The sequence below is a fragment of the Pleurodeles waltl genome, chromosome 1_1 (genome assembly GCF_031143425.1).
Source record: "Pleurodeles waltl isolate 20211129_DDA chromosome 1_1, aPleWal1.hap1.20221129, whole genome shotgun sequence".
Classification (NCBI taxonomy): Eukaryota; Metazoa; Chordata; class Amphibia; order Caudata; family Salamandridae; genus Pleurodeles; species Pleurodeles waltl.
Window position 1 is genome coordinate 384224679 of NC_090436.1, and position 27783 is coordinate 384252461.

General features: G+C 46.2%; 1 protein-coding gene across 1 annotated transcript in view; it reads right to left on the minus strand.

Moving 5' to 3' along the window:
- The window catches only part of TENT2 (terminal nucleotidyltransferase 2), a 568493-nt gene that overhangs the window by 201707 nt on the left and 339003 nt on the right, over window positions 1-27783 (minus strand). Inside the window, exon 11 of the mRNA XM_069223224.1 lies at window positions 8222-8358. Within this exon, the coding sequence (XP_069079325.1) occupies window positions 8222-8358 (137 nt within the window). The remainder of the gene's footprint in view (window positions 1-8221; window positions 8359-27783) is intronic.

The following is a 27783-nucleotide window of genomic DNA, read 5'->3' on the forward strand; positions in this document are numbered from 1 at the left end:
AAAAAAAAAAAAAAAAAGGAGAGGCTAGAGTAGAGACACCCTGACCATTAGCTCGGGTGCTGGGGTCCCAGAGCTGCAAATTTAAGAAGAAAAAAAAAAACAAGTGCTGGATCCCACGCTTTTTTCTTTTTTAAAGCCTCCGGGTGGGCCAAGTACTGGAGAAAAGTCAAAAATAAGGAGGTGGGGGGTTGGGGGGTGGCGCACAGGGACCCCCTCCTGGGCTTTTCAGTGCACCAGGGACTGCCACCTCCCCAGGGCTTGGTTGTGTTTCAATGATGGGGCTGTGTGACTCACGCCAACCCCACCCCCACAAGACCAGGGCACCATAACCTCGCCAGGGCTTGATTTTATTTCAATGTGGGGGAGCAGCAAACAAAGTGCGCTTGCTGCAAGTGAGAGCTGTCAATCAGCTCTGCCAGACAGATGAAAACATTGCTCCCGCAAGTAGGAAGCTGCTATTAAAAGCAGCTTCATGCTTGGGGGAGCAATGCCGGCTCTCACAGGACATGGGGAGCAGGCTAGGATCGCGGGGGCCTTCAGGCTCCCCCTGTGGTTCTGTCACTCTCTCCTATTCTCTCCCTCTTCCACACCCATAGGGGGATGGAAGAGAGAGAGATTGTCATTGCAATGGTCTCCCCATGCAATGACTTCAAAGAGTCAAACTAGCAAGATGCTTGGGACGAATGTTAGAGTTATGTTTGGTGGCAGAGCAGAACAGTCACTTCTGGCCTAATGGTCAAGGTCTTGTACTGTCACTCAGTAGGCTGAAGGTTCAAATCCTAGTATTGCTTGGCAGTGTGTTTATTTATTTAGTAGTGTTTTACTGTTAAAGCTTTCGAGTGATGGAACATTCACCTTTCTTTCCAATCCCATGCATGGGCTGACTGTCAATAGTATGTCTGGAAGCATCATAGTAAGGAGTCAGCTATGGCCTAACGGTCAAGGTCACAGACTCTCACTCTGAAGGTTGAGGGTTCTACTCCAGGTGTCCCTGGTCATTTTCCTTCTTTAATTTCTTTTAAAATTCAAAAGTTTAAAAGGTTCATACTGAAAGGTGATCCCACTCTTTTTAACTGACAAATAAATGTTTCTTTTCAATTTCTCTAGAAATATCTCATTTTAAGTATATCATTCATCAAAGCCTAAAAAAGAATTAAGTTACTTACCTGTAACTGTAGTTCTCCAGTATTGGAAGCTTTCATAGATTCACATGCTTAACGTCCACGTCATCGAAATGGGAGTCCCCGGTCGAATATAAAAACCAGGCCTGAAAATGTATGCACACAATCCATGGAGTAGGCCTCAATATAATAACCCATCAGAGTTGTTTTGTAAAATAGACCCAAACTCAAACTTGAACCAATCAGATTGCCCTCACCCCTCTAGAACCTCCTGTGAGGAGCTGCCTTCCCTCAGATTTCCCGAGCATAAGTGCTGAAAGAACCCTGAACACTGAGAAGAGAGAAGGTGAGCTCCCCCGGGGAGGCGGGTGGGCCGCATGTTAATCTATGAAAGCTTCCAATACTGGAGAACTACAGTTACAGGTAAGTAACTTATTTCTTACTCCATTATTGGAGCTTTCATAGATTCACATGCTTGAATAAGAGTAGCTAGCAGTGACTAACACATTTTCTGCATCAACCAATACTGTCTATCCAATCATCATAGAACACTGTCATGAGATAGATATGTGCAAAGTAATACAATTAAATCTTTAAAACATACATGAATACGCAAGAAAGGTACTTTAATAATGAACAGAAAATGTGATGATATAACAGAAGCGGATGGTGGGAAACAAACAGCTCACCTTATCTGAACAAATGTCTAAGAACTGCTTGACCCACTGCAGCATCACAGAGCGTCTCAGCATCCAGGTAGTAATGCTTCGTGAAGGCGTGCGTTGTCCTCCACGTGGCTGCTCGACAGATGTCTGGAAGAGAAACCCCAAAGAAGAGTGCACAAGAAGTGGACACTGCTCAGGTTGAATTTGCACGAACCTTAGTGTCCAGGGGTCGGCCAGCCTTCTGATGGCAAAAGGCTATGGCAGTTGAAATCCATATAGAGATTGTTTGTTTAGAAACCAGAAGCACTAAATGCTACAAACAGATGATTGGACTTTCTGATCGAAGATGTTTGCTGCAAATAAAATTTAAGGCATCGTTTGACGTCCAAGGAATGCAGCGATCTTTCTGCCCCAGTTTGAGGCCGCGGAAAGAAAGTCTTTAGCACTACTGGCTCGTTGATGTGGAAGTCAGATGGCTCTTTGGGAATACATTTTGGGTTTGTCTGTAGGATGACTTTATCATCTGTAAACCTCATGAAAGGCTCTTGGATGGTAAAGGCTTGGATCTCGCTTACTCTACGAGTGGATGTTAACGCTAAGAGGAGTGCTACCTTCCAGGTAAGATACTTAATGTCTGATTTATGAATAGGCTTGAATGGTTCCTTCATCAACTGACTCAGGACTGTATCCAGCCACCAAAACGGAGGAGGTAGTTTGGCTGAAGGAAAGGATCAGAACAACCCCTTCATAAACTGCTTGATAAGCTGATGAGACCAGAGGGACGGTCCTTTCGATAGTCTATACCTGGAGATGGCAGCTAGGTGGACCTTAATGGATGCATGCGCGATACCAGACCTCACCAGGTGGAGATGGTACGGCAAGACCTGCTCTGCAGCAGATGAAAATGGATGAATGTTATTTGCAGTACACCATAAACAAAACCGCTTCCATTTTAAGGTATACGTCTTATTGGCACTATCTGCACGTGCTTTTGCCAAAACGGTTTGACAGTCAACGGGAATATCTAGATGGCCAAATTCATTGAACTCAGGAGCCATGCACATAATCTGAGAGGCTTGGGATCCAGATGCCTCACTTGGCCCTGGCTGATGGGGAGTAGGTCCAGTATAGGTGTTAACCTGATGGGAGGACACGAAGAGAGCAACAGAAGCTCTGTGTACCACGGGTGATGTGGCCAAGCTGGAGCAATTAGAATTATCTGGCCGGGGTCTGATTTGATCTCGCTGATGACCCGTGGAAGAAGGGGTATCAGAGGAAAGGCACAAGCATAAATCCCTGACCATGCTATCAAAAGGGCAATTCCCCACGACCCAGGTTGGTGATACCAGCTTGCATAAAACCGGCATTTCACGTTCTGAGACGTCGCAAAGAGGTCCTGGTTCAGTGTTCCCCACTTGTGAAATATTTTGTCCAGCGTTGTCTGGTTCAGCTCCCACTCGTGTGAAGATGTGCTGAGCCTGCTTAGTGAGTCTGCTGTGGTGTTGCTGACTCCCGGAAGATGTTCTGCCCTTATGTGCACCGAATTCTGAATACACCAGGTCCAGATGACTTGAGCTTCTGTGGAAAGCAAGTGAGACCGAGTTCCGCCTTGTTTGTTTATGTAGTGCATGGTGGTCGAATTGTCCGTCCAGACAAGCACCGATGAACCTCGGATTCTCTGCAGAAAAGCTTGTAATGCAAGGTACACAGCTCTGAGTTTGAGGAGGTTGATGTGCAGCGTAGCATGAGAATGGGTCCACCTGCCGCTGACTTGAAGATTTTGGAGACATGCTCCCCATCCCTCCATCAAAGCATCCGTCGTGATCGTAGACGGGGGAATTTGATTCAGGAACTCTACACCTTCTGAGATGTTTGCAGGTGTTGACCACCAATGAAGAGAGTGGACCATCCTTGTTGTTATCTGAATGATGTCCCCAAAGGAACCTTGCATATGCTTCCACTGTTTGTCGAGCTCTTCCTGAAGAGGGCGCATCCGAAGGAGACAGTGCGGAATCAGATTGATACAGGAGGACATCATCCCTAGTAATGACTTGAACCTCCGAACTGAAAGATACTTTTTTCTTCGAACTGAGTTTGCCAGGGTCAGAAGCTTGAGTTGACGTTTCTCGGCAGGGAAGGCTTTTACAAGAGTCGTGTCCAATACTGCACCCAGAAACACTATCCTTCTGGTAGGTTGAAGCTGTGACTTGTCTTTGTTGAGAGTGAGACCGAGTTGCTGGAAGAGACATAACGTGGTCCTGAGAGAGTGGCGTAGAGTAGAGATGTTTGGAGCCTTTAGCACCCAGTCGTCCAGATAAGGGAATATCTGGTGTTTGAAGCATCTCAGATATGCTACAACTGGGGCTAAGCATTTTGTGAAAATCCAGGGGATGTATTTGAGTCCAAAGGGTAGCACTTTGAATTGAAAGTGCCGGCGGCTACCATGAATCTAAAAAAAAAAAAATTGTGTTTGGGGTGAATGGGTGTGTGGAAATATGCATACTGCAGATCTAGGGAAGCCATGAAATTGCCTCTGTTGAGAAGCTGTAGGACATCCTTCAAAGTTACCATACAAAAGGATTGCCTTTTGAGATATTTGTTGAGCTGCCTCAGATCCAGGATGGGCCTCCACAAACCAGACTTTTCTGATGCGGAAGAACTGAGAATAAAAGCTGCTTCCTCGTTGCGAAGAGGGGACCTACCTCTATCGCCCCTTTCTCTAGGAGGAAAAGATGTAGATGTTGATGCTCCAAGGAAGGTGGAGTTTCGAAAGGCCTGCAAGTGAACTCTAGCAGGTGACCATAAGTTATGATATCCAGAACCCACTTGTCGCTTGTGATCTGCCTCCAACGTTGCAGGTGATGAGTCAAGGAGGGAGAGGTAGCCGGCCCCTGGAGGTTGTCATTGCCTACGCGAGGTGCCCTTGGACTGTCATCCCGATCTTCCTATAGGAGGAGGCCTGTTGTATGCCGCCACCGGAGGCTGTCTTTGATGGTACTGGGGTCTGGATGATTGGTGGGAGGAGTAGGCTGAATATCGAAAGGATTGGTAGCCACCTCGAAAGGAGGAACGGCCTCTACCCCTGGCTCCTCGAAAGGGAGTGCGTTTATACTGCAGGGACCCCATAAGACCTGGCAGTATCAGTATCGGCTTTAATCGCCGTAAGAGCATCATCAACATGCTTGCCGAACAGGTCTTGGCCATCGTACGGGAGGTCCAGGATCTTGGTTTGGACATCCGGTCTGAAATTTGTGGCTTTAAGCCATCCCTGGCACCTTAGGAGGGCTGAACCAGCCAGAAGCCGAAATCCCATGGCTGCAATGTCCAGAGCACAGTCAATCACCTCTGCCGAGGTCCGCTGACCCTCCATTTGGATCTTTTTTGCTTCCGACTTGCTGGAATCTGGAAGATCATCCACAGAGTGCGAGATGTTGGACCACAGCTGCCTGTCGCACCTGCCCAGTAGCGCCAGGAATTTGCAGCACAGACTACAATTGCTGACATAGAAGAGAACCTCTTTCCGATGTTGTCCAGGTGCCTTCCGTCCTTGTCAGAAGGAGACGATAAAGGCGCCGAAGGGTTCTTGGAGCGTCTCTGGGCAGCCTGGGAAACCACTGAGTCTAGTTTTGGGTGACCCACCAGGCCCGCAGGAGCGTCCTCTGTTGCCTTATATTTTTTGTCCAGCTTTGGTAACACCGCTGGCACGGTCACTGGATTCTTCATTATCTTAAGCCCTTGATTCCGGACATGGTCAATAATCGGAATAGCCCTGACCGATTTTCTGTGCGGTTCTTTGAAATCATATAGAAAGCAGTCCTGCTGTGTACATAGCATCTGCAGCTCAAACCTCATTGCAGCCTTTTCCAAGAGGTTATGGAAAGAGCCAATATCTTCAGGAGGAGACTCGACTGCCAATGGCTCCGGTGAAAGGGGTGCTGGGAGTACATACTCATCCCATTCGTCCTGGTTTGAGAGAACCTCCCCTTCCTCTGCCGCTTCATTCGAAGAGGCCTGGATCTGGGGACTCTGTGGAGCCTGAAGAGGAATTTGTGGCGCCGCAGGAAATACTGGCAGAGGTGCTGGAGTAGCTGGTGCAGTCACTGCTGGCGGGGGGTCCTTCCCCGGCTGAGGTTAGAAGCGCGCTCTATAATCTGCCAGCATAGCTTTGAGATCGGGCACAAGACCAGAAGGCAAAGATACCGTTCCCTGTTGTGGTACTGGGTCATAATACTGTTGACCACAATATGAATCGTCATCCGAGTACTCCTGGCATTTGATGTGCAGCTGCGGAGGACTCCTAGCCACTCTTAACATTGCATCCTGATCTGAGTCCTCATCATCATCATCGCGATTCAAAAACCTAGATAGCAAGAGTCTTGAAACTTTACTTGGTGAAATGATTAAAGGTGTCAAACGGGCCTTTGAGAGCCTTTTGAGCGGAGTATGTTCCACAGATTGACTCAAAGGTAATGTAGATAGTCTTTGTCTCTTCGTTGGAAACATTCTTGTAGTTGAAGACAAGAAACCAGCTGTCGTCGACAGGGGAGTCGATGATTCCGTCGTCACTGGAAACATTGTAGCCAACGATAGTTGAACCGTTGACGAGAGAGTTGTCGACGGAGGCGTCGTCGGAATCATCGTCAACGGGAGTGTGAGATCAATCATCGCCGGGAGTGTCGTCAGCGAGAAAAGCGTCAACGAGATGGGGCGCCCCGTCGACGAGGATGATAATATTGTTGACGAAGATCCTGCAGCCGCTGCCGTCGACATGGAGACAGTTACCACCACCGGCGTCACAGATGAAACAGTCGTCGACAAGGGTACCGACGCCGATGTCGACGGTGCTGAGCTAGGCTTCTTAAACTTGTGAAGCACTTTAGGAGGAGTAGTATCTGGCTCTGAAGCAGTTTCTTTGCTTTCTTGAGGGATTCTGCGCCCACTTTCTTTTTCCGCGAGAGCCATGACCCCTTGCTGTCTTTTGCCCCATTTTTCTAGGTGGCTCTTGAGCCTCAGAACTTTTCTGTTTTCTCTTCAGAGGTGTTTTACTGGCGGAAATAGAAGAAGAGGCACTGTCCTCATCAGAGGCAGTGTCCAGTCTTACCTCTTTGAAGCCACAACAGAAGGCGACCCTCCCTGTCCTTCAGGGTCTTAGTAGAAAATTTGCTGCAGATTTTGCAGTCCTTAGTCTTGTGGCTGGGATACAGGCAGTAAACCCACTCCCCATGTGGATCCTCTACATATAACCTTTTCTTTAAACATGAGGCACAGGATCTGAAATGGCCTTTCTTTGGGGTCTCTGACATGGCAGCCAGTTTGAATCACCAGAGTAGGTAGAAATATCCAAAAGCTGTAGAAACAGATCTTCTGAGAGAAAATCTTGAGCAGAGCTCAAAGGAGACTCCTCAGCACAACGTGTGGTGGAAAATCTGAGGGAAGGCAGCTCCTCACAGGAGGGTCTAGAGGGGTTAGGCAATCTGATTGGTTCAGGTTTGAGTGTGGGTCTATTTTACAAAACAACTATGATGGGTTATTATATTGAGGCCTAGTCCATGTATTGTGTGTTTACATTTTCAAGCCTAGTTTTTATATTCCACCGGGTACTCCCATCTCAACGACGTGGAAGTATTCCAGCATGTGAATCTAAGAAAGCTCTAATACTGGAGTAACTCTATATCTCTTCCTCTCACTATCTTTCTCAATTTCTCTTTTTCAATCTTTCTTCCACTAACATACTCACAGACCTACTCAGACACTTATGCACCAACTCACAGACCCACTCAGACCCTAGTGCACCCTCTCACAGAACCACTAACACTTTCATCCACCCACTCACAGACCAACTGAAACTCTCCCGCACCCACTCATAAACCCACACAGACAACGACGTACCCATTAAGACACTGATGCACCCAGTATCACAACCAGAGAGAGAGAGACTCACAGCCACTCTCGACCCAAGATACAACCTCTCACACCTATTCTCACACCCAGAGTGACAGGCCGCGACCACCTCTAGTGACTCCCAGACTCATAATGCGGCCCATTATGTCTTGTGGCTGGGTCTGCAGTGTTACCTATCTCTTGCAGAGAGGAAATGGGCTAATCCTTGTCCATCCCAGCTTGATGGCTTCTATTCTTAGCCTCAGACCAATGTATTGGCAGAGTCCCTCATATTTCCAACATGACAACCTCCCCCCCTTTATTTTTGTAAAAGTGCTGCGGATTTGTACACATGGATTTAGATATCCAATGTACAGGGTATCAACCAAGATCCATAAACATAAATGTTTATTTCATAGGTTTACAAATGTCAACATCAAAGCGGAAAAAACACTTGCTACATATACCACATTTTCTTAAGGTCTTTAAACAATGGTGCATCACCAGTATTGAAGTAGTGTATGCAGTAAAGAGTTTAGAAAATACATCACTTACTCAAATTCAGTGGCAAAATATTTAAGGAAGCCAACAAAGAGGTCTCCAAGAGATGATCCATTCTTTGAGAAGTATGGAGGAATGTGACTTGGTGCTTGAGGTACAAGGTTCAGTTGCATTGTAGGAGCAAAGCATTCCTGTAAAAGCAAAAGTACATAGCCCATGAAAAAGTCATGTTGAAGGATTACCACTCATGCTAAAAAACACTACTATTGCTTTACTATAAAAGGTTTTGAACATGTCCTCCTTGTAACTTCACACCAACGAAGTAGTACTCCCTTAAGTAAGTCTCACTAGTTCAAACATTTTAAAAAGATTCAGAGATTGCAATCACTATTTGCATTTTTGTTTACAAAACCTATTACATTTCAAGTATTGGAGAACATAGTTAAACCTGTAGTTGTCTTTAACAGTTTCCTCTGAATTTCCTGCAGTGTATACCGTGATCTTATGAGACAGTGAGCTGTTCAAATTCAGATTCTGCTTAAAGAAATCTAGTACATTATAAAAACACAAACAATAACTCACTCTGGCTGCTATTCACAATCTACCCACGGATTGGGATTGAAATCTGTTCTTAAATCAAGCATCAAACTGGGCAATTCACAGTTTTTCCCCTTATAAACTCCCTTCACTGCCCGAATTATTGGGAGATTGCTTAATACTTGTGATGGGTTCTTTATCCCGGGTTGAAGGGATATTGGATTAAGGCGACAGACGCGTGCTCAAGGGTTAATGAATTTAATTCGGTCTGGGGTCTAGGATGAATTCATCATCTTCATACAATGACAGGGTTGATTTAGTCTTTCAACGAAAGTAATAAAGTCCCCCTTTTGTTTTTATTCTCTCTTTTAGGGTTCTGATAAGGTTCTTGGTGATGTCTGGTCCGGCTTAAGAAAGTTCCGGTCTTCCCATATGTCAGCGGGCCAGGCTCCCAAAAATAAAGAAGAAAAGAACACAAGTAAGTGGAAATTAAATAACTATATAGGGTTATTTAGGTTTAGTAGGTTGGTGAGGGTAGGTGGGAGTGCAGGGTTGAGGGGTTTACTTTCGTCGTGCCTTTCTCCCTATCGCAGCACGTTGTGGAATTCCCCTTTGTATTTGATAACAGCTATTTAGGTTTGGGGTTCGGTGATGTTAGAGGATATATTGTTTCTCCTTTTACACTGTTTCCCCTCTTACACTGTTTCCCCTCCCTTATACTGTTTCCCCTCCCTTATAGGATCTCAGTCCCTTTTCCTTATTTCCCCAAAGTCCTGAGAACCACCCGGCACCCCATTCCCATTTGCGGGGTGATCGTACCTCTGAAGGCCACGCCCCTCCAGGGACGCGGCCGGCTTCCTGGTAGTCTCCCGACTTTACTGGGTCAGGGGCGGGAGGCTCCCTAAGTAGCTCTCTTCGTCCCCGTCGCTCGTCCGTCTGGTGGGGGCGCACTTCGGTCTGGTGGGCGTTTTCCCGTTCGTCTTCCTCCTGTGAGGCTTTCGAAGCGTTTCTCTCCCTCGCGTCTCTGTTCGCGTCTCTCCTCGCGTCTCTCTTCGCGTCTCTCGCAGCGTCCTCCTTTTCAATTTCCTCTCTGGCGTACATGACGTTCGACGTCATGACGTCCAGAACTCCTCGGGTGCCCCCGAGGTATTCCTCGTCAGTTTCCGCATCTTCTTGCAAACCGGCGTCGGGAGACGTCCGGTTACAATACTCTTCCTTAAAAATGGGAGTCTCAAAGAAAAAAAGTAATCTCATGCCAATCTGAGTAATTTGCCATTTGCAGACTCTCCTCTTCTCTTTATAATGGCATGTAATGCTTTACTTTTTGCCCACTTATTAACATCAGCCATCCACTGTGATAATGGCAGAGCTGTTGCAATACGTAGCTGTTGGACCTGGCCCTTTTTTTCAGGTTCATCCACTGACTTTTTGCCTCCTTCCTTCTATTTTTTTCTAACCTCTTGCTGTTAGCTCTAGGACCCTGACCACTTTATCACTGCTGATCAGTGCTAAAGTGCAGGTGCTTTCCTGTCTAAAGTTGGTAATGATTGGTGTATACCTAATTGGCATATTTCATTTATACTGTAAGTCCCTTGTACAGTGGTATCTCTATGTCCAGGGCCTGTAAATTAAATGCTACTAATGGGCCTGCAGCGCTGCTTGCGCCACCCACTGAAATAGCCTTTCAAACCTGTCTCAGGCCTGCATGTACAGTTTTCTGCCACAGGGACCTGGCATCCAAATTTACTTCCTAGGTCCAGAACTCCCTTTACTACATATAAGCCACACTGAAGGTAGGCTCTAGCTAGCCCTATGGGCAGGGAGCTATGTGTGTAGCAGGCAGGACATGTGCCTCGTAGTGACACATAGCCTATTTGGTTTCTCACTGCTGTGACTGCTGCCTTCTCATAGGATTGCATTGGAAATTCTCAGCCTTAGGTCAAGGTGGTATTGTCTGATGTATGAGGGATAGCGTAGGCATGTTTGGTATGGTTGTAAAGGTAGTAGGAAATGCTGCTTACTGGTGCAGGTGTATTTTTTATTATCATTACAGAAATTCCACTTCTAGAAAGTGGACATTTCTCTGTGATTATGACTCTGGTGTTTTGCAACTTGACTCCAATCTACGTCTGGGCAGAGTGACAGTTGGGCTTTGTGCATACTTTTCAGACAGCCTGTACACAGGGAGGGTGGAGATGTCACAGAGGGGCATCTGCATTTTGAATGGTCTTCCTGGACTGGGAGAAGGGGGCGGTGGGGCACACATGCATCGGTAAAGGTTGTGCCCTGGCCTCACACAAAACGGTTGTTTACCCCCAACTGATGTTGGAAGCCTGTGCTGGAGGAGAGAGGGGGCACTCCCAGAACCAGTTGGAACTGGCTGGAACCTACTCTCCCCTTCTGTTACCACGCTGCAAAAACTGAGTATAGGTACAGGGGATTCTTCGCCACAAATGGGAGACATTTTGGAACTGAAAACTTACCTATAACTGGACAGAGAATGCTGCTGGAGGGACTCACCAGGAACCGCCTTGGACTGCTGTGGAGATCTGTGACCTGCTGGATCACTAGGAGGAACTGCCTGCATCAACCTTGTGCTGGCCTGCTGTTGGGCCCTCTGCCATGTGTTCCATTTTGTTGTGTCCCCCAGGGGCTGGGTGCTGTGGTCCCTGACCCCTACAATCATCTGCTAAAGCGTCTGGTGAGTGCTTCTCTGTATGCCCCCAGTGCTTGGAGAGCGCTCTGTTTAATTACCTCAAAGCACCTTGGGAACACTTCTCTTTTGATTTGTTTTGCACTCTGAAAGAGTGCTCTTGTGCCAAAAATTGCCCCCAGAGCTTTGGAGAGGTGAGTTGCCGTGAGGGGGAATCACCATCGCGACCCGGGTGTTAATTTCAAGCACAAGTGAACCGTGCTGTGCTGTGCTGTGCCGTGCCCCCGGGACATGAAGAGGAGGAGATCAGAGTGAAGCACGCTCCTCTCGGTGCCCCAGGGGCAAAGTAAGCTCTGAGGAATGCCTCCGGGGGCACCAAAGGCCTTCACTTGGGCCTGATCATCGCCACGTCCCGGGAGGGAGCAAAGACACTCGTGCACAAGATCGGGTGCAGGCGAGTGCTGACAGCCTGCAGGATAACACAGACCTGTCTAGTGTCGACTCCAGGGACCTCAATATTGCTTCCCAGTACAAGCCTATACTTGGGCAGCATCACACCATATGATAAAATTGCATTAAGAACCTTATATTGTGTATACTTCATTATCTCCAACCCAAGCATCATATTTATTTTTAGGTGTCATGTATATGTTGTGCAGGTATTTATACTGTGCAAATTCCAACCTTCAACTTTTGGATATTTTATGGGTATTTCAAGCAACTTGGCTCATTTTCTGTCCTGCCAAGATTTGTTTCCAATTTCATTCTAACTGTGTGTAAATTACTTCTAGTCATATTTGAAAGGGATTTGCAAACCTAAGCCACCTATCTGCAATTATTTCCCATCCTATAACGGATGTGAAGTGCTTCAGGTGCTTGTGATTCATTTGATTTTTTTCCCATTTAGTCATGAAGCTCTGCACTATTGCTCCGTATGCCAGAAACTGGAAGGAAGTTAACTCATGTGTTTGCATCAAAGTCATAAGGGACAGCAATTTGACAGTTTGAAAGCAACTTCCCACGCCTAAGGGATACCTGCATCTGAACTGATAACCGACAAAGTCATTTTCGGCAACAGCAATGCGTTCTAAAGTCCAGTTAATGGGGAGCATAGGTATACAGTGGATTAAGTGATGATCACTTCACAAATTTCTTCCAAAATGACAGTTATTTTAGCAATCTGGGATACTCCTACAAATTGTCTGCCTTATTAAGATTTGCTTCACAAGCATTGTTGAACTTGTTCAGTTCCTAATTGCCCCAAATTGTATAAGAATCCATCATCCACCCATCTTGCTAGTCAGTGTATTTTGGCTACTAAATACAAAAGCGCATTATTTGGGGGCTCTCGGACCTCATTCTAGGACTGATAATAGCAGAAACTTTAGGTCTGTCTGAACATCACAAAAAGTTTCTAAAAAGTGAATCAAATTCTCTAAACCATCTCGGAGAAACCCAGGTTGGCAAAATAAGGAATTAACATAGGAGCTTTGTATATCACCATTATACAAAATCATTGATTAATGTAAAGACTCCCAAAATCAAACACTTCCCTATGAGGCCCTAATGGCATGTTCTAAATTCCATGTCAAGGCCAGAGGGTAGCATTATGCACAAGTCTTTTACTGACACTCCAATGCAGGACTTAAAAGAAAACATTACCAATACTTAAAGTTTAAGAATTAGAATGTCACTTAATTCTATATGTCTCAACCCAGCCGCCATTTTCCTCGCTTGATTGCTGCTGCTTGAGAGCTAAGTATCCTGTGTAGTTCATTTTTCTTAAAACTTTAGGTCTTAAGAAAAAATATAATTTGTAATAGATTGTTATATTTGTACAAGTTATAAGGTAATCTATTTGAGATAAGTGTTATTTCATATTCTTTAGGTTGTTGCTCCCAATTTATGGGGAACACGTATATATACGTTTTTTTAAGTACAGGTGTATTTTGCCAGGTAAACAGAGTATTACAGTGTTAGGAATATTTCTTTGTTATTATATTGCTTGGAATATTGTTGTATTTACCTTTAGCTGTGCCGGTAACTGACTCAGCGCAAGGCATCTCATTGAGTTCTCACACGCTGAGGAAGAGTTCATGTGGCACCTGATTTTGAAGGCCAACCCACATTTCAACACGTGCATGGGCTCCGAGGAAACGTTTCTTTTGGTCAGCCCTTCACTACATCATGCGTTATCCTGGGGCGCAGGTCGGAGCAGGGTAACTGCGGCCATTTTGGGTTTTCTAACCCATTGAATTAGTGCTTGTATTAATACATGTTAAAGTGTCGGCCATTTTGATACAGTAATGTGGCGCACAACTAGCAGAAATGAAGTATTTTAAAAGAAAAAAAAATTTCCTCACAGTTTGTTTCGCAGGTGAATTTTTGGGGATACATTTATTTTGATGGCAATTTTGAAATAATAAAATAATCATAATAGATAAGCAAAAGGCATAGTTTGGTGATTTTCTGTATTGGTGAACTAGAAAATATCTTCAGAGTACAGGGAGGATTACCTTAAAAGTTAGGATGTGTGGGGCAGGAGAAACATCGGGTGAGAGTGCAGAGGATTCCTTAAAAAAGATGGTGTAGGATAAGGTAACAACCTCTGTAAAAGAGGTTTTGGAATCAGTATTTAAGAAAAACAGAAAGACTACTGATCTCAGGAGACAAATATTGGTCTTTAGGGGAGGATGAGGAAAATAAAGAAAAAAAGGTCAGGTAAAAGGGGAACGAAAAGGAAAATCTTGAGGTGGATGATAGATTTCTGTCCTGGGAAAATGGTGGACTTAGCACCACAGAAAAGGTGGGTGTCCAACATGGCACAAAAGAGGGTGTCCTTAGCGACACAAATAAGATTCAAGCACAACCTGATGACTTTGAGGGCCATGATAATGAGGATGACGAATAAGATGAGTTTGTATTATTATATTATATGATTATAATGATGGTTTGGATATGGATGATGTTAAGGTTGAGAAGATGCCTGAAGAGAAAGGGATTATAAAGGATCCTCAAGGGGTTGACATGTTTTGCCCAGAAATTATCAAGTATCCCAGGAGCACAGATTGCTGGCCAATGCTGCATGCTAGTGAGTTTATAAAACTATGGATTCAAAGACCTTTAGAGAAGGAGTACAGGCCCATGACGAGGGCTAAGTTCTCTTGTCCAGTAGTAGATAAGGAGGCCTGTGTAACACCTGATTAAGACCCAGACCTAATATGTTTTTTTAATTAAATTGGGACGTGATCCCAGGAAGGATCTAGAGCGGGCACTGAAACAGTGCCAGGATGAGTTACTTGATGCAATAGGTCCATTAGCCAGAATACTGGAAATGGCTAAGGAGGCCAAAACTAAATTGGTCCAGGTGGACAATGAGTTGCTGCGTGGTTAGTCTTGGAGAGCAATATGTTTCTTAGGGAACGTTAATGCGGCTTTAATGGCTGAAAGAAGGATGGGAATTTTAAAGAGAATAAGTCAGAAACTTGCAGATTTTGCAATGAAGGAACTAACAGAGTTTCCTAAAGGGTATCTGTTTGGCAATGGGTTGGTAAAAGGTGGTGGAAAGTATGGCTCTGCGTTCACAAGCCTAGTTAAGTCTCAATCCTCGTTGAGGAGAGTTTTTGGGGGCCGTATTTTCGACTAGGCTGGAGAAAGGGGACGTTTCTCTGGCCAATCATTTCAAAGCGTATCTGTTTGGAAATGGACTGGCAAAGGGCATTGGAGACTCTCTCTCCACGTTCACAAGCCTAGATAAGGCTTAGTCCTCATTAAGGAGCGTTTGTGGTGGCTTTGTTTATGACTGGGCTGGAGCAAGGGGATGTTAGGGGATCTGTCACAGTTTAAATGACTGCCTCTCGGTCTGGCGTTTGCACCATGATGCTTAACAAAGGTGTTGCGACCAATACTGGCTTTTATCAGAGAAAGAGGTACTCGTATGGTTATGCACCTAGACGATGTTTTTGATCATGTCACAAAATCAGGAGGAGTTGAGGAGGCAACTGCATTTTGTAATTGGTCTCTTGGAGACACTACGGTTTTTGATAAATATGGAAAAGTCAATGTTGGAACCCTGTCGGGAGTTGGAATTACTCAGGTTTCAGGTGAATACAGTGCTTGCGACAATGAGTTTACCAGGAAAAAAGATGATGAAGATAAGGTCGGAGGGGAGACAAGTATTAAAAAAATACAGACCATTTCACTGAGAACTGTGACAAAAATAATAGGTTTGTTTTCGTCCTCTATGAGGCAGTTTTTCTGGGACTGCTTCATTACAGAGCTCTACAGAGAATGGCGGCGGAAGGTTTAAGGTATTAAGGTATGTGGGCAATGTTCAATTTTGAGTAGAAGCTCTGGAGAAGTTGGTGGGGTGGTTAGACAATCTGAATGGCTGGGCAATTTTTAGGATCTCTCTAGATTATGTGATCGAGACAGATGAAAGCCTTCTTGGTTGGGGGGCTTGTCTAGGTCGTCAGAAGACAAGCGTCAGATGGTCATGGAAAGAGTCTCAAACTGATAAATGGTTTGAAGATGAGAGCAGGACTTTTTCATTTGTAAAGTTTTGGAAAGTATTTTAGAATTACAATGCTTTGTTGAAAATGGACAATGTTTTGGTGGTGCAGTACAGAGGAACCGGACTCAGATTGCAAAGGAAATTTGGACTTTTTGTCTGAAACAGAAAATAGGTTTACAAACTGATTATTTTCCAGGTCTAGCCAACACAGTAGCAGATTGGAATACAAGATATCGCAGGGGCTACAGTGATTGGAAATATCAGGTTTCTTACCTGTAGGTGTAGTTTTGAAGCTTGAAGATTTTCTGGATTGATATGCTGTGCATTATTCTGCCATCTAAGGGTTGGGTCCGTATTTTCTACTATTTTCAAAAAGTTTTTCGTCAGTTTTAGTTTTCTACCTTAATTTGTTGGTTGGTGTCGACAGAACCTCCATTTGGTGTCACCTCGTGACGTCTCACTTCCTCCGGATGTCTCCCTCCTAGTTTGCCATCTTCAGGTTATTTTTATTTCTCTGTCTTTCCCATCTTCTTGGTGGAGGTAGGTGGGTCGCTTGTGAATCCAGAAAATCTTCAAGATGCAAAACTACACCTACAGTTAAGAAACTTTGTTTTGCAACGTGAATCTTTTCTGGATTTACATGCGGGGCATTGATTTTAAAGTGGTTTCTACCGCTGTGGTTGTTGGGATGGAGATGGGTACTGATTCATAAATAGATGCCTTAACACCCTTTGTCCCACCTGAGTTTCTTTATTCATTTGTATATCAATGCAATACTGTTTTGTAAAGGTCTGCACTGAAGCCCAAGTTGCTGTCATGCATATTTCTTGTACAGGGGTGTTTGACATAAATGTAACAGTAGCTCCTTTTTTCTGTGTTGAGTGCCCTTCCGGTGCCATAGGTAATGCTTCACCAGCACTGGAGATGATAATTGAATAAACTGCGCAATCCATCTTGCAATAATGTTCTTTGGCAATGCTTTTCCCAGATAGTTTTTTGAGAACGCTAAAATTGTTACGTTTTCCTTAAAGGTTCTGTCCTGTCATGATGCAACGTCTAGCATCCAATGTGTGTAAAGTTCTTTCTGCTTGAGTATTTGAATTTTGAAAGAAACTGGGAACTTAAATTGGTTAATGTGAAACCACCTTTGGGATGAAATGTGGATCTGTTCACATGACAATTCTATCTTTGTGAATTTGAAAATAAGTGCCTGTAACTCACTGACCCTGTGTAAGGAAGTAATAGCTACTTAAAAAACTGCTTTTAATGTTAACATTTGCAAAGTTGCTTTGTGTAATGTTTCGAACCGATTTTGCCTGAGTTGTGTAAGAACTAAATCTACGGTCCATGTATGAGCTGGTCCCATCCTCTAAGGTGCTATCCTCTTTGCTTCTTCTAAAAATCGCATTTCACCTCTTGAATAAAGCACTATAGCAGCCAGATGAACCCTTAAAGAAGCATAAGTAAATCCCTCTGGTAACAGATGAGTTAAATATTTCAAAACTGTATTTTCTCTAGTGATCCTTTTGTTTTATTTATTTCTCACACACCCAAGTGAATATCTTTCCCATTGTGCCATATAACATTTCCTTGTATATTGGTTTTCAAGTCTCTCTTAGTACTGCCTTTGTATTTTCTGGAAACCTCATGTGCCCTAATTTTAAGTCTTCAGGAGTCACACCTTTAATTTGAAATATTCTGGTTCTGGGTGCAGTACTTTCCCATTTTCCATTGACAGCAGATTCTTTTTGGTAGAGTTTGAAATTTTCCTCGAGCCACCACGTTTCTCTTGCCCATTGAGGGGCTATTAGAATCAGCGTCATGTGGCTCCTCTTGCATTTGTTGATCACTCTGTGAAACAGTGGTACTGGTGGAAAGGCGTGTACAAATGGCCCTTACCAGTTTATCAAAAGGGCAATCCCCTGGGATTGAGTGTGTAGTTGCCCAGAGACAAAGTGTTGCCATTTTGAATTCCTGGGTGTTGTAAACAGGCCTATTGTTGGTGTTCCCCATTTTATTTTAAATGTTTTGCCCTACATTCTGATTTAACTTCCAGTCATGTGAGCATGAGGCCTGTCTGCTTAATTTGTCTGCCTTACACTTCTCCTTCCCTGGGAGGTGAATCGCATGAATATCTATGTTTCTTTGAATTGCCCATTTTCAGAGTTGTTGAGCTAGTTTCTAGAGGGGTGGGGATTGAGTCCCTCACTGTTTGTTGATGTAGAACATTGTTGCTGTTTTGCCCGTTTTAATTTTGTCTTTCAGAGAATGTGTTTCTCAAACACTTTCATGGCTAGAAAAACAGCCTTTAACTCCAGCCAATGTACAGCGTACTGTAGGAAGTTGGCTCTGTATGTGCTATTTCAAAGTAAGGAATAGCATGCACAGAGTCCAAGGGTTCCCCTTAGAAGTAAGATAGTGGCAAAAAGAGATAATACTAATGCTCTATTTTGTGGTAGTGTGGTCGAGCAGTAGGCTTATCAAAGGAGTAGTGTTAAGCATTTGTTGTACATACACACAGGCAATAAATGAGGAACACACACTCAGAGACAATTCCAGCCAATAGGTTTTTGTATAGAAAAATATATTTTCTTAGTTTATTTTAGGAACCACAGGTTCAAATTCTACATGTAATATCTCATTTGAAAGGTATTGCAGGTACGTACTTTAGGAACTTTGAATAATTACAGTAGCATATATACTTTTCACATAAAACACAAATAGCTGTTTTAAAAGTAGACACAGTGCAATTTTCACAGTTCCTGGGGGAGGAAAGTATTGTTAGTTTTTGCAGGTAAGTAAACCACCTGCGGGGTTCAGATTGGGGTCCAAGGTAGCCCACCGTAACCCCAAAGTCACCACAACAGCAGCTCAGGGCCGGTCAGGTGCAGAGGTCAAAGAGGTGCCCAAAACACATAGGCTTCAATGGAGAGAAGGGGGTGCCCCGGTTCCAGTCTGCCAGCAGGTAAGTACCCGCGTCTTCGGAGGGCAGACCAGGGGGGTTTTGTAGGGCACCGGGGGGGATAGGGGGGGGGGGGGGGGGGGATAGAGGGAGACACACCAGTCAGCACAAAAAGTACACCCTCAGCAGCGCGGGGGCGGCCGGGTGCAGTGAGCAAACACGTGTTGGGTTTCCAATGGTTTTCAATGAGAGACCAAGGGGTCTCTTCAGCGGTGCAGGCAGGCAAGGGGGGGGCTCCTCGGGGTAGCCACCACCTGGGCAAGGGAGAGGGCCTCCTGGGGGTCACTCCTGCACTGGAGTTCCGATCCTTCAGGTCCTGGGGCTGCGGGTGCAGGGTCTTTTCCAGGCGTCGGGATTTCAGAGTCAGGCAGTCGCGGTCAGGGGGAGCCTCGGGATTCCCTCTGCAGGCGTCGCTGTGGGGGCTCAGGGGGGACAACTTTGGTTACTCACAGTCTTGGAGTCGCCGGAGGGTCCTCCCTGTAGCGTTGTTTCTCCACCAGTCGAGTCGGGGTCGCCGGGTGCAGTGTTCCAAGTCTCACGCTTCTTGCGGGGATTGCAGGGGTCTTTAAATCTGCTCCTCTGAAACAAAGTTGCAGTCTTTTTGGAACAGGGCCGCTGTCCTTGGGAGTTTCTTGTTCCTCTTGAAGCAGGGCAGTCCTCTGAGGATTCAGAGGTCGCTGATCCTGGGGAAAGCGTCGCTGGAGCAGGTTTCTTTAGAAGGCAGGAGACAGGCCGGTAGGACTGAGGCCAAAGCAGTTGGTGTCTTCTTTCTTCTTCTGCAGGGGTTTTTCAGCTCAGCAGTCCTCTTCTTCTGTAAGTTGCCGGAATCTAAATTCTTAGGTTCAGGGGAGCCCTTAAATACTAAATTTAAGGGCGTGTTTAGGTCTGGGGGGTTAGTAGCCAATGGCTACTAGCCCTGAGGGTGGGTACACCCTCTTTGTGCCTCCTCCCAAGGGGAGGGGGTCACATTCCTATCCCTATTGGGGGAATCCTCCATCTGCAAGATGGAGGATTTCTAAAAGTCAGAGTCACCTCAGCTCAGGACACCTTAGGGGCTGTCCTGACTGGCCAGTGACTCCTCCTTGTTTTTCTCATTATCTCTCCTGGACTTGCCGCCAAAAGTGGGGGCTGTGTCCAGGGGGCGGGCATCTCCACTAGCTGGAGTGCCCTGGGGCATTGTAACACGAAGCTTGAGCCTTTGAAGCTCACTGCTAGGTGTTACAGTTCCTGCAGTGGGGAGGTGTGAAGCACCTCCAGCCAGAGCAGGCTTTGTTTCTGTCCTCAGAGAGCACAAAGGCTCTCACCGCATGAGGTCAGAAACTCATCTCTCAGCAGCAGGCTGGCACAGACCAGTCAGTCCTGCACTGAACAATTGGGTAAAATACAGGGGGCATCTCTAAGATGACCTCTGTGTGCATTTTTTAATAAATCCAACACTGGCATCAGTGTGGGTTTATTATTCTGAGAAGTTTGATAGTAAACTTCTCAGTATTCAGTGTAGCCATTATGGAGCTGTGGAGTTCGTTTTTGACAGACTCCCAGCCCATATACTCTTATGGCTACCCTGCACTTACAATGTCTAAGGTTTTGTTTAGACACTGTAGGGGCATAGTGCTCATGCACTTATGCCCTCACCTGTGGTATAGGCACAAAGAGGGTGTACCCACCCTCAGGGCTAGTAGTGATTGGCTACTAACCCCCCAGACCTAAACACGCCCTTAAATCTAGTATTTAAGGGCTCCCCTGAACCTAAGAAATTAGATTCCTGCAACTACAAGAAGAAGAGGACTGCTGAGCTGAAAGACCCCTGCAGAAGAAGAAAAGAAGACACCAACTGCCTTGGCCCCAGTCCTACCGGCCTGTCTCCTGCCTTCTAAAGAAACCTGCTCCAGCGACGCTTTCCCCAGGACCAGCGACCTCTGAATCCTCAGAGGACTGCCCTGCTTCAAGAGGAACAAGAAACTCCCGAGGACAGCGGCCCTGTTCCAAAAAGACTGCAACTTTGTTACAGAGGAGCAGACTTAAAGACCCCTGCAACTCCCCGCAAGAAGCGTGAGACTTGCAACACTGCACCCGGCGACCCCGACTCGACTGGTGGAGAAACAACGCTACAGGGAGGATCCCCCGGTGACTCCGAGACTGAGTAACCAAAGTTGGACCCTAATCTGAACCCTGTAGGTGGGTTACTTACCTGCAAGAACTAACAATACTTTACCTCCCCCAGGAACTGTGAAAATTACACTAAGTGTCCACTTTTAAAACAGCTATTTGTGTTTTATGTAAAAAGTATATATGCTACTGTAATTATTCAGTACTTACCTGCAATACCTTTCAAATGAGATATTACATGTAGAATTTGAACCTGTGGTTCTTAAAATAAACTAAGAAAATATATTTTTCTATACAAAAACCTATTGGCTGGAATTGTCTCTGAGTGTGTGTTTTCTCATTTATTCCCTGTGTTTATGTACAACAAATGCTTAACACTACTCTTTGGATAAGCCTACTGCTCGACCACACTACCACAAAATAGAGCATTAGTATTATCTCTTTTTGCCACTATCTTACCTCTAAGGGGAACCCTTGGACTCTGTGCATGCTATTTCTTACTTTGAAATAACACATACAGAGCCAACTTCCTACAAGGCCTTACAGCCCTAAGGCAGGGTGCACTATACAACAGGTGAGGGCATAGATGCATAAGCAATATGTCCCTAAAGTGTCTAAGCCCATTCTTGGACATTCTAAGTGCAGTGTGGCCATATTGAGTATATGTGCTGTGAGTTTGTCATAACGAACTCCACGGCTTCATAATGGCTTCACTGAATACTGGGATTGTTTGGTATCAAACTTCTCAGCACAATAAACCCACACTGATGCCAGTTTTGGATTTATTGAGAAATACACCCAGAGGGCATCTTAGAGATGACCCCTCTATGTTAGCCAAACTGCTAGTGCAGGACTGACCAGTCTGTTCCAGCCTGCCACTTTCAGACGAGTTTCTGACCACATGGGGTGAGAGCCTTTGTGCTCTCTGTGGCCAGAAACAAAGCATACCCTGGGTGGAGGTGCTTCACACCTCCCCCCTGCAGGAACTGTAACCTGGTTGTAAGCCTCAGAGGCGCATGCCTCCTGTTACAGTGCCCGAGGGCACTCCCGCTAGTTGAGATGCCTGCCCCCCGGACAAAGCCCCACTTTTGGAGGCAAGTCCGGCAGGAAAATTAGGGAACTACCTCAGCTAGGACCATTTGTAAGGTGCCCAGTGCTGAGGTGACCTCTGCAGGAAAGTACCCTCTTTTTGGCATGGTTAACCACACTTTTTGCCTGATGTCAGTAGGTTTGGACTGTGTTCACTGGGATTCCGCTAACCAGGACCCCTCTGACTGTGGTCTCTCCCTCTAAATATGGTTGCTGGGACTTCACACACCCCACATTTGGCATACTGGTGCCCCCATAAAAGTCCCTATCAAATGGTACCCTGGTATCCAGGGCACTGGTGCACCAGGGGTTCCCCATCGGCTGCAGCATGTATTATGCCACCCATGGGAGCCCATGTAAAATATGTTTGCAGGCCTGCCATTGCAGCCTGTGTGAAAAGGTGCATGCACCCTTTCATGTCAGGTCACTATAAGTCACACCAATGGTAGGCCCTCCTAGCCCCCACAAACTCCAGCTCCATTTTCCTGGACTTCATGAGTGCGGGGACGCCATTTTACGCGTGTACAGGACATAGGTCAATACCTATGTCCAGATACATAATGATAACTCTGAACCTGGGCATGTTTGGTATCAAACATGTTGGAATCGAAACGTACCCCAATACTGTTGCCAGTCAAGGTTTTATGATTCCAGGCACTCTGGGGGCTCCTTAGAGGACCCCCTGCATTGATGCTACCAGCTTTCTGGGGTTTTCCAGGCAGCCCACGCTGCTGCCACCCCCTCAGGCGGGTTTCTACCCTCCTGCTGCTGCTTGACCAGCTCAAGCTCAGGAAGGCATAACAAAGGAATTCTTTTGGGAGGGGGGGGTAACACCCGCTCCCTTTGGAAACAGGTGTTATATTGCTTGGGAGGGGTAGCCTCCCCAAGCCACTGGTATGCTTTGAAGGGCATATCTGGTGCCCTCCTTGCATAAACCAGTCTGCACCAGTTCAGGGACCTCCAGTCCCTGCTCTGGCGTGAAACTGGAGAATGGAAAGGAGAGTGACTATTCCCATTTTCATCCAGAGGGTTCTGCCATCTTGAAACCAAGGTGGGCAGGGGCCTCTGGGAGATTTCGTGTGGCCAGGTTAAGCGGGTGACGTCAGAGCCCTTTCGAGATAGGTAGTCACCTGGCTAGGTGACCAATCCCCCCCCCCCCCCTTTCAGGGCTATTTAGGGTCTCCCTCTTGGGTGGGTCCTCAGATTCAGCTTGCAAGACTCCAGCAGGACTCCTCTGCAACCTTTACTTCGACTTCTAGTCACTGAACTGTGATTGGACCCTCCAGGAATCGACAATCTGCATCCACGATTAAGACTCTGCTTGCAACATTGTTTCCACAGCTCCTTCCAGCTTCTGTAACATTTTCCCGACTGTGCATTCTCTGAGGGCGGCAAGTCTTCAGTCTGCACGAGAAGGAAGAAGGAGTATCCCTTGGAGTGAAGGAGTCACTCCCCTACATCTGGAGGCACCAACTGCAACGACGACTGGCTATGTGCATCTCCTCTCATCCCGAGCTACTTGGATCCTGCATCCCGGGTGGTGGTCCAGAGTAGTCCCCTTGGTCCTCTCTGCCAGCTGTCCAACCTTGGTGGAGGTAAGCTCTTGCCTTCCCACGCTGTACAGTCTCCCCGTGCACAGTGTCGCTTGCAGCTACCAAGGCTTGTTGGCATCTCCTCCAAGGGATCTTCAGGCTCCGTATAGCCTCAGTCCCCAGCAGTCATTCCTGTGATGCACAGCCCTCTGCACACTTCTCCTGCGGCGTGGGACTCTTCTCCAGTTGTGCTGAGAGGGCTCCTCTGCACCTTCTGGTTCCTCTTCCACTGGGTCTCCTGAGGGGGCTTTATTTTCTTCTGTGGACTCTCTGCCTTGCTGTGGGCCCCCTAGGACTCCCCCCTCATGGGTTGAGTTCTGCTGGACCTTGCTGGTCCCCGGCAGCTCCACTTTTGCTTCACTGAGACTTCTGCCTTTGCCAAGGCTCGTTGATGGCTTTTTCACGCCACTTACCGACTGCAAACAACCATCCAGCGTGGGACATCGACTGCATCCTCCAGGACTTCTTCACTTACTCCAGGGATGCATTGCTCACCCTCTTCATCCTACTGTTGGACCAACTCCTGCAACCGCAGACGGGTGGGTAGTGGTTCCTGCCCCCACTGGACACTTCTATGACTTCTGGACTTGGTCCCCTTTTTCCACAGGTCTTCCTCTTCAGGAATCCACCATTGGTTTCTTGCAGTCTTATCTGGGTGTTGCATTATCTTCTTTTTCGACCTTTTGGGTGGTTTGGGGGAAAACCAGTACCTTACTCCTTTCTTCCTGGTCTCTGGGGGCACTGTAGTACTTACCTTTGGGGTTTCCTAGTTCCTCCAGCTCCTCTCTACACATCCCACTTACCTAGGTGGGGGTCCTGCATTCGCATACCATATTTTTAGTATATGGTTTGGGCTCCCCCTAGGGGCACTATTGCCTATTTGCTACTGCACTGTCTTCTATCACTTTTTATCCCTACTTCTGGTTACTAGTGTACATATCTAGTGTGTTACTTACCTCCTATCAGAGGGTTATCTCTAGTACTTTTTGGTAACAGTGTCACTAAAATAAAGTACCTTTATTTTTTAAACACTGAGTGTTTTCTTTCATATGTGTAAGTGCTGTGTGACTTCAGTGGTACTGCATAAAATTTGCATGTCTCCTAGATAAGCCTTGGCTGCTCATTCACATCTACCTCTAGAAAGCGTGGCTATTAGACGCTGCCTACACTACAATAATAGGGAATACCTGGAGCTGGTATAAGCTGTAAGTATCTTAGGTACCCACCACACACCAGGCCAGCTTCCTACAAGTTGGGAGACAAGATCCACAAGCGGAAGCAGTGGATGCCTTTCAGAAGGCTTGGAAGGAAGTTTGGGGTTATGCACTCTCTAAATTTGCACTGATAGTCTCTTGTTGATGGTGAGGAAGCGGAAATGTCAAATAGTTCTGGTCACTCCTTTTTGGACAGCTCCACCTTGGTTTCCAGGGTTATTGACATTAGTGATGGAGGAACTTTTTTTGATTCCAAATTCAAAAGAAACTCTGTCTGGGCCAGAAGGGAGTTGCACCCTGTAGCAAAGTCCCTCTTTTTGGTATGGTTACCCCAAATGTTTGCCTATTGTCAGTGTGCTTAGACTGTTTTCACTGGGATCTTGCTAACCAGGCCCCCATGATTGTGCTCTCTCCTCTAAATGTGGTTACGTTGGTACCCTTGGTACCCCACAATTGGCATAATGGTGTACCCTTGTAAGTCCCTAGTATATGGTACTTGTGTACCCAGTGCATTGGTACATCAGGGGTACCCCACGGGCTGCAGCATGTATTATGCCACCCATGGGAGCCCATAAAAATGGTGTCTGAAGGCCTGCTATTTGCAGCCTACGTGAAAAGAGGCAGCACCCTTTCACTGCTGGTCACTACACTAGGTCACTGTAAGTCACCCCTAAGGTAGGCCCTTCCAGCCCTAAGGACCTGGTGCAGGTGCCTGTGTGTATGGGCACCCCTGCAAGAGCAGAGGTGCCCCTACGAACTCCAGTTCCAATTCCCTGGACTTCTTCAGTGCGGAAAGGCCCATGGTCCATCTACATATTGGTAACCCTGGACCTAGGCATGTTTGGTATGAAACATGCCGAAATCATACCCCAATAATGATGCCTGTATTGGTGGCATGAATCCATGCAGTCTGGGGGCTTCTTAGAGGCCCCTGCTAAGTATTTCTCCTACTAGTCTTTCAGGGTATGTGAGCAGCCAACACTGCTACAGCCCCTCACGCAGGATTCTGCCCCCGCCGCTTGACCAGTTCAAGCGGGGGAAGGCAGAACAAAGGATTTCCTGAGGGAAAGGAGTGCAACCTCTTCCTTGGAAATAGGTGTTACAAGCCTGGGGAGGGCTTGCTTTGATGTGCACATTTGGTGCCCTCCTTGCATAATCTGGTTTGCACCAGTCCAGGGACCCCCGGTTCCTGCTCTGGTGCAAAACAGCACAAAGGAAAGAGGAATGATCGCTCCCTTGTCCATCATCACCCCAGTGGTAGTGCCCAGAGCTCCTCCAGGTGGCCACTTGATTCCACCATCTTGAAACCAAGATGGGCAGAGGCCCCTGGGAGCATCTGACTGGACAGCTTAGGCAGATGATGTCAGTGACGCCCTCGGATAGGTGGTCACCTTGCGAAGTGACCAAGCCCCTTTTATGGTGATTTAGGGACTCCCTTGCGGTTGGGTCCCCCGATTCAGCATGCAAGACTCCATAAGGACTTCTTTGCAATGACTTCTTCTGTCCTGGTCACCGGAAACGCAGCTGGACTCCACAGGTACTGAACAAGACTGCAACACCGAGACAACCTCTCCTTGCAACATTGTTTCCACCGGTTGGCGGGAGAGGGGCCAATTGTCGTATTCAACTATTTTAGTATATTGTTTGCCCCCCCCCCCCTTTTTTAGGGCCCTTACTATTTCTTGCTATTTCTAATGATTTTATGCTAATTCCTAGTAGTTACCTGCGCATATTTTGTGTGTACCTACCTCCAGAAAGGGGGGGATTGCCTATAGTATTCTAGTTCAGTGTTCCTATAATAAGGTACCTTTTATTTTTGCAACACTGGGTGGTTCTTTTCGTGTGTGATAAGTTACTGTGTGACTACTGTGGTATTGCAAGTCCTTCACACTCCTCCTAGGAAAGTGTTGGCTGCTCACCACAGCTACCACTAGAGAACCCTGGCTTCCTACACTTACTAGTAAGGGTTGCCTGGACCTGGTATAAGGTGCCAACACCAAAGGTGTCCACCACAAACCAGGCCAGCCTCCTACACACCCTTTGGTCACGGGAGAGGAGTTGCATCCTTTGGTCATGGAAGGAGCCTTGAGCTATCTTGTTTAGAAGATCTCTTGGGAGGAAAGAGGTCTGCAGGACTTTCACAACAAGCTCAGGAGTTAGTCACTGAGTCTCGGGCACCAGGCACTAGGAAGCATTATGTTGGACCATGGAAGAGATGGGTACATTGGTGTTTGGAGAGGGACTTGGATCCCGTGCAGACTTGTGCCATAAGGCTTTCTAATGTCCTATCACTTTTGGACAAAGCATGAGTTACAGAACGACTAATTGTTATAGGACATACTCCTGTAGGAAGTTTATCAACAACAGTACACAAGAGGTAAGTAATCAATTTTATAATCCAGATACTATTTCAAATGACAAGAAGGACAAAGACTGTCTTCTTCTATATCCTAGCCAAGATTTGATGAACAACCAAAGTTGTGTGTGGTACGATGTTCAAAAGAGTATGAGACTAGGATGCAGGAGATTTAAAAAGATGGGGGTAGCAACTGTTGATTTCATATGTAATACCACATAATCCAGTGAGTTCAGCTTCTACAGCATGATGGGTAAGACAAGACATTGTATGTTTGAGGCAATAGTAGACATGTTAAAGAACAAGTTACTTACCTTTGGTAACATATTATCTGGTAAAATCTAGCTGCAGATTCCTTACCTTTGAATTTCCCCAGGCGTCAGACTGGATCCAGAAACTTTTGCTCGAGCAATACCCCTGTGCACACCGTACGGTGCCTCCGTTCTGTCCCGCATGGCATTGTTGGAAGTGACATCATGGTCACCTATTTAGGCACCACCCAGACGTGCAGGCGTCAGTTACTTTAATCAAAACTTTCCATGCCAGGAGTGCAGACCCATGACAAGAACTGACCAATATGTGTGTCAAAAT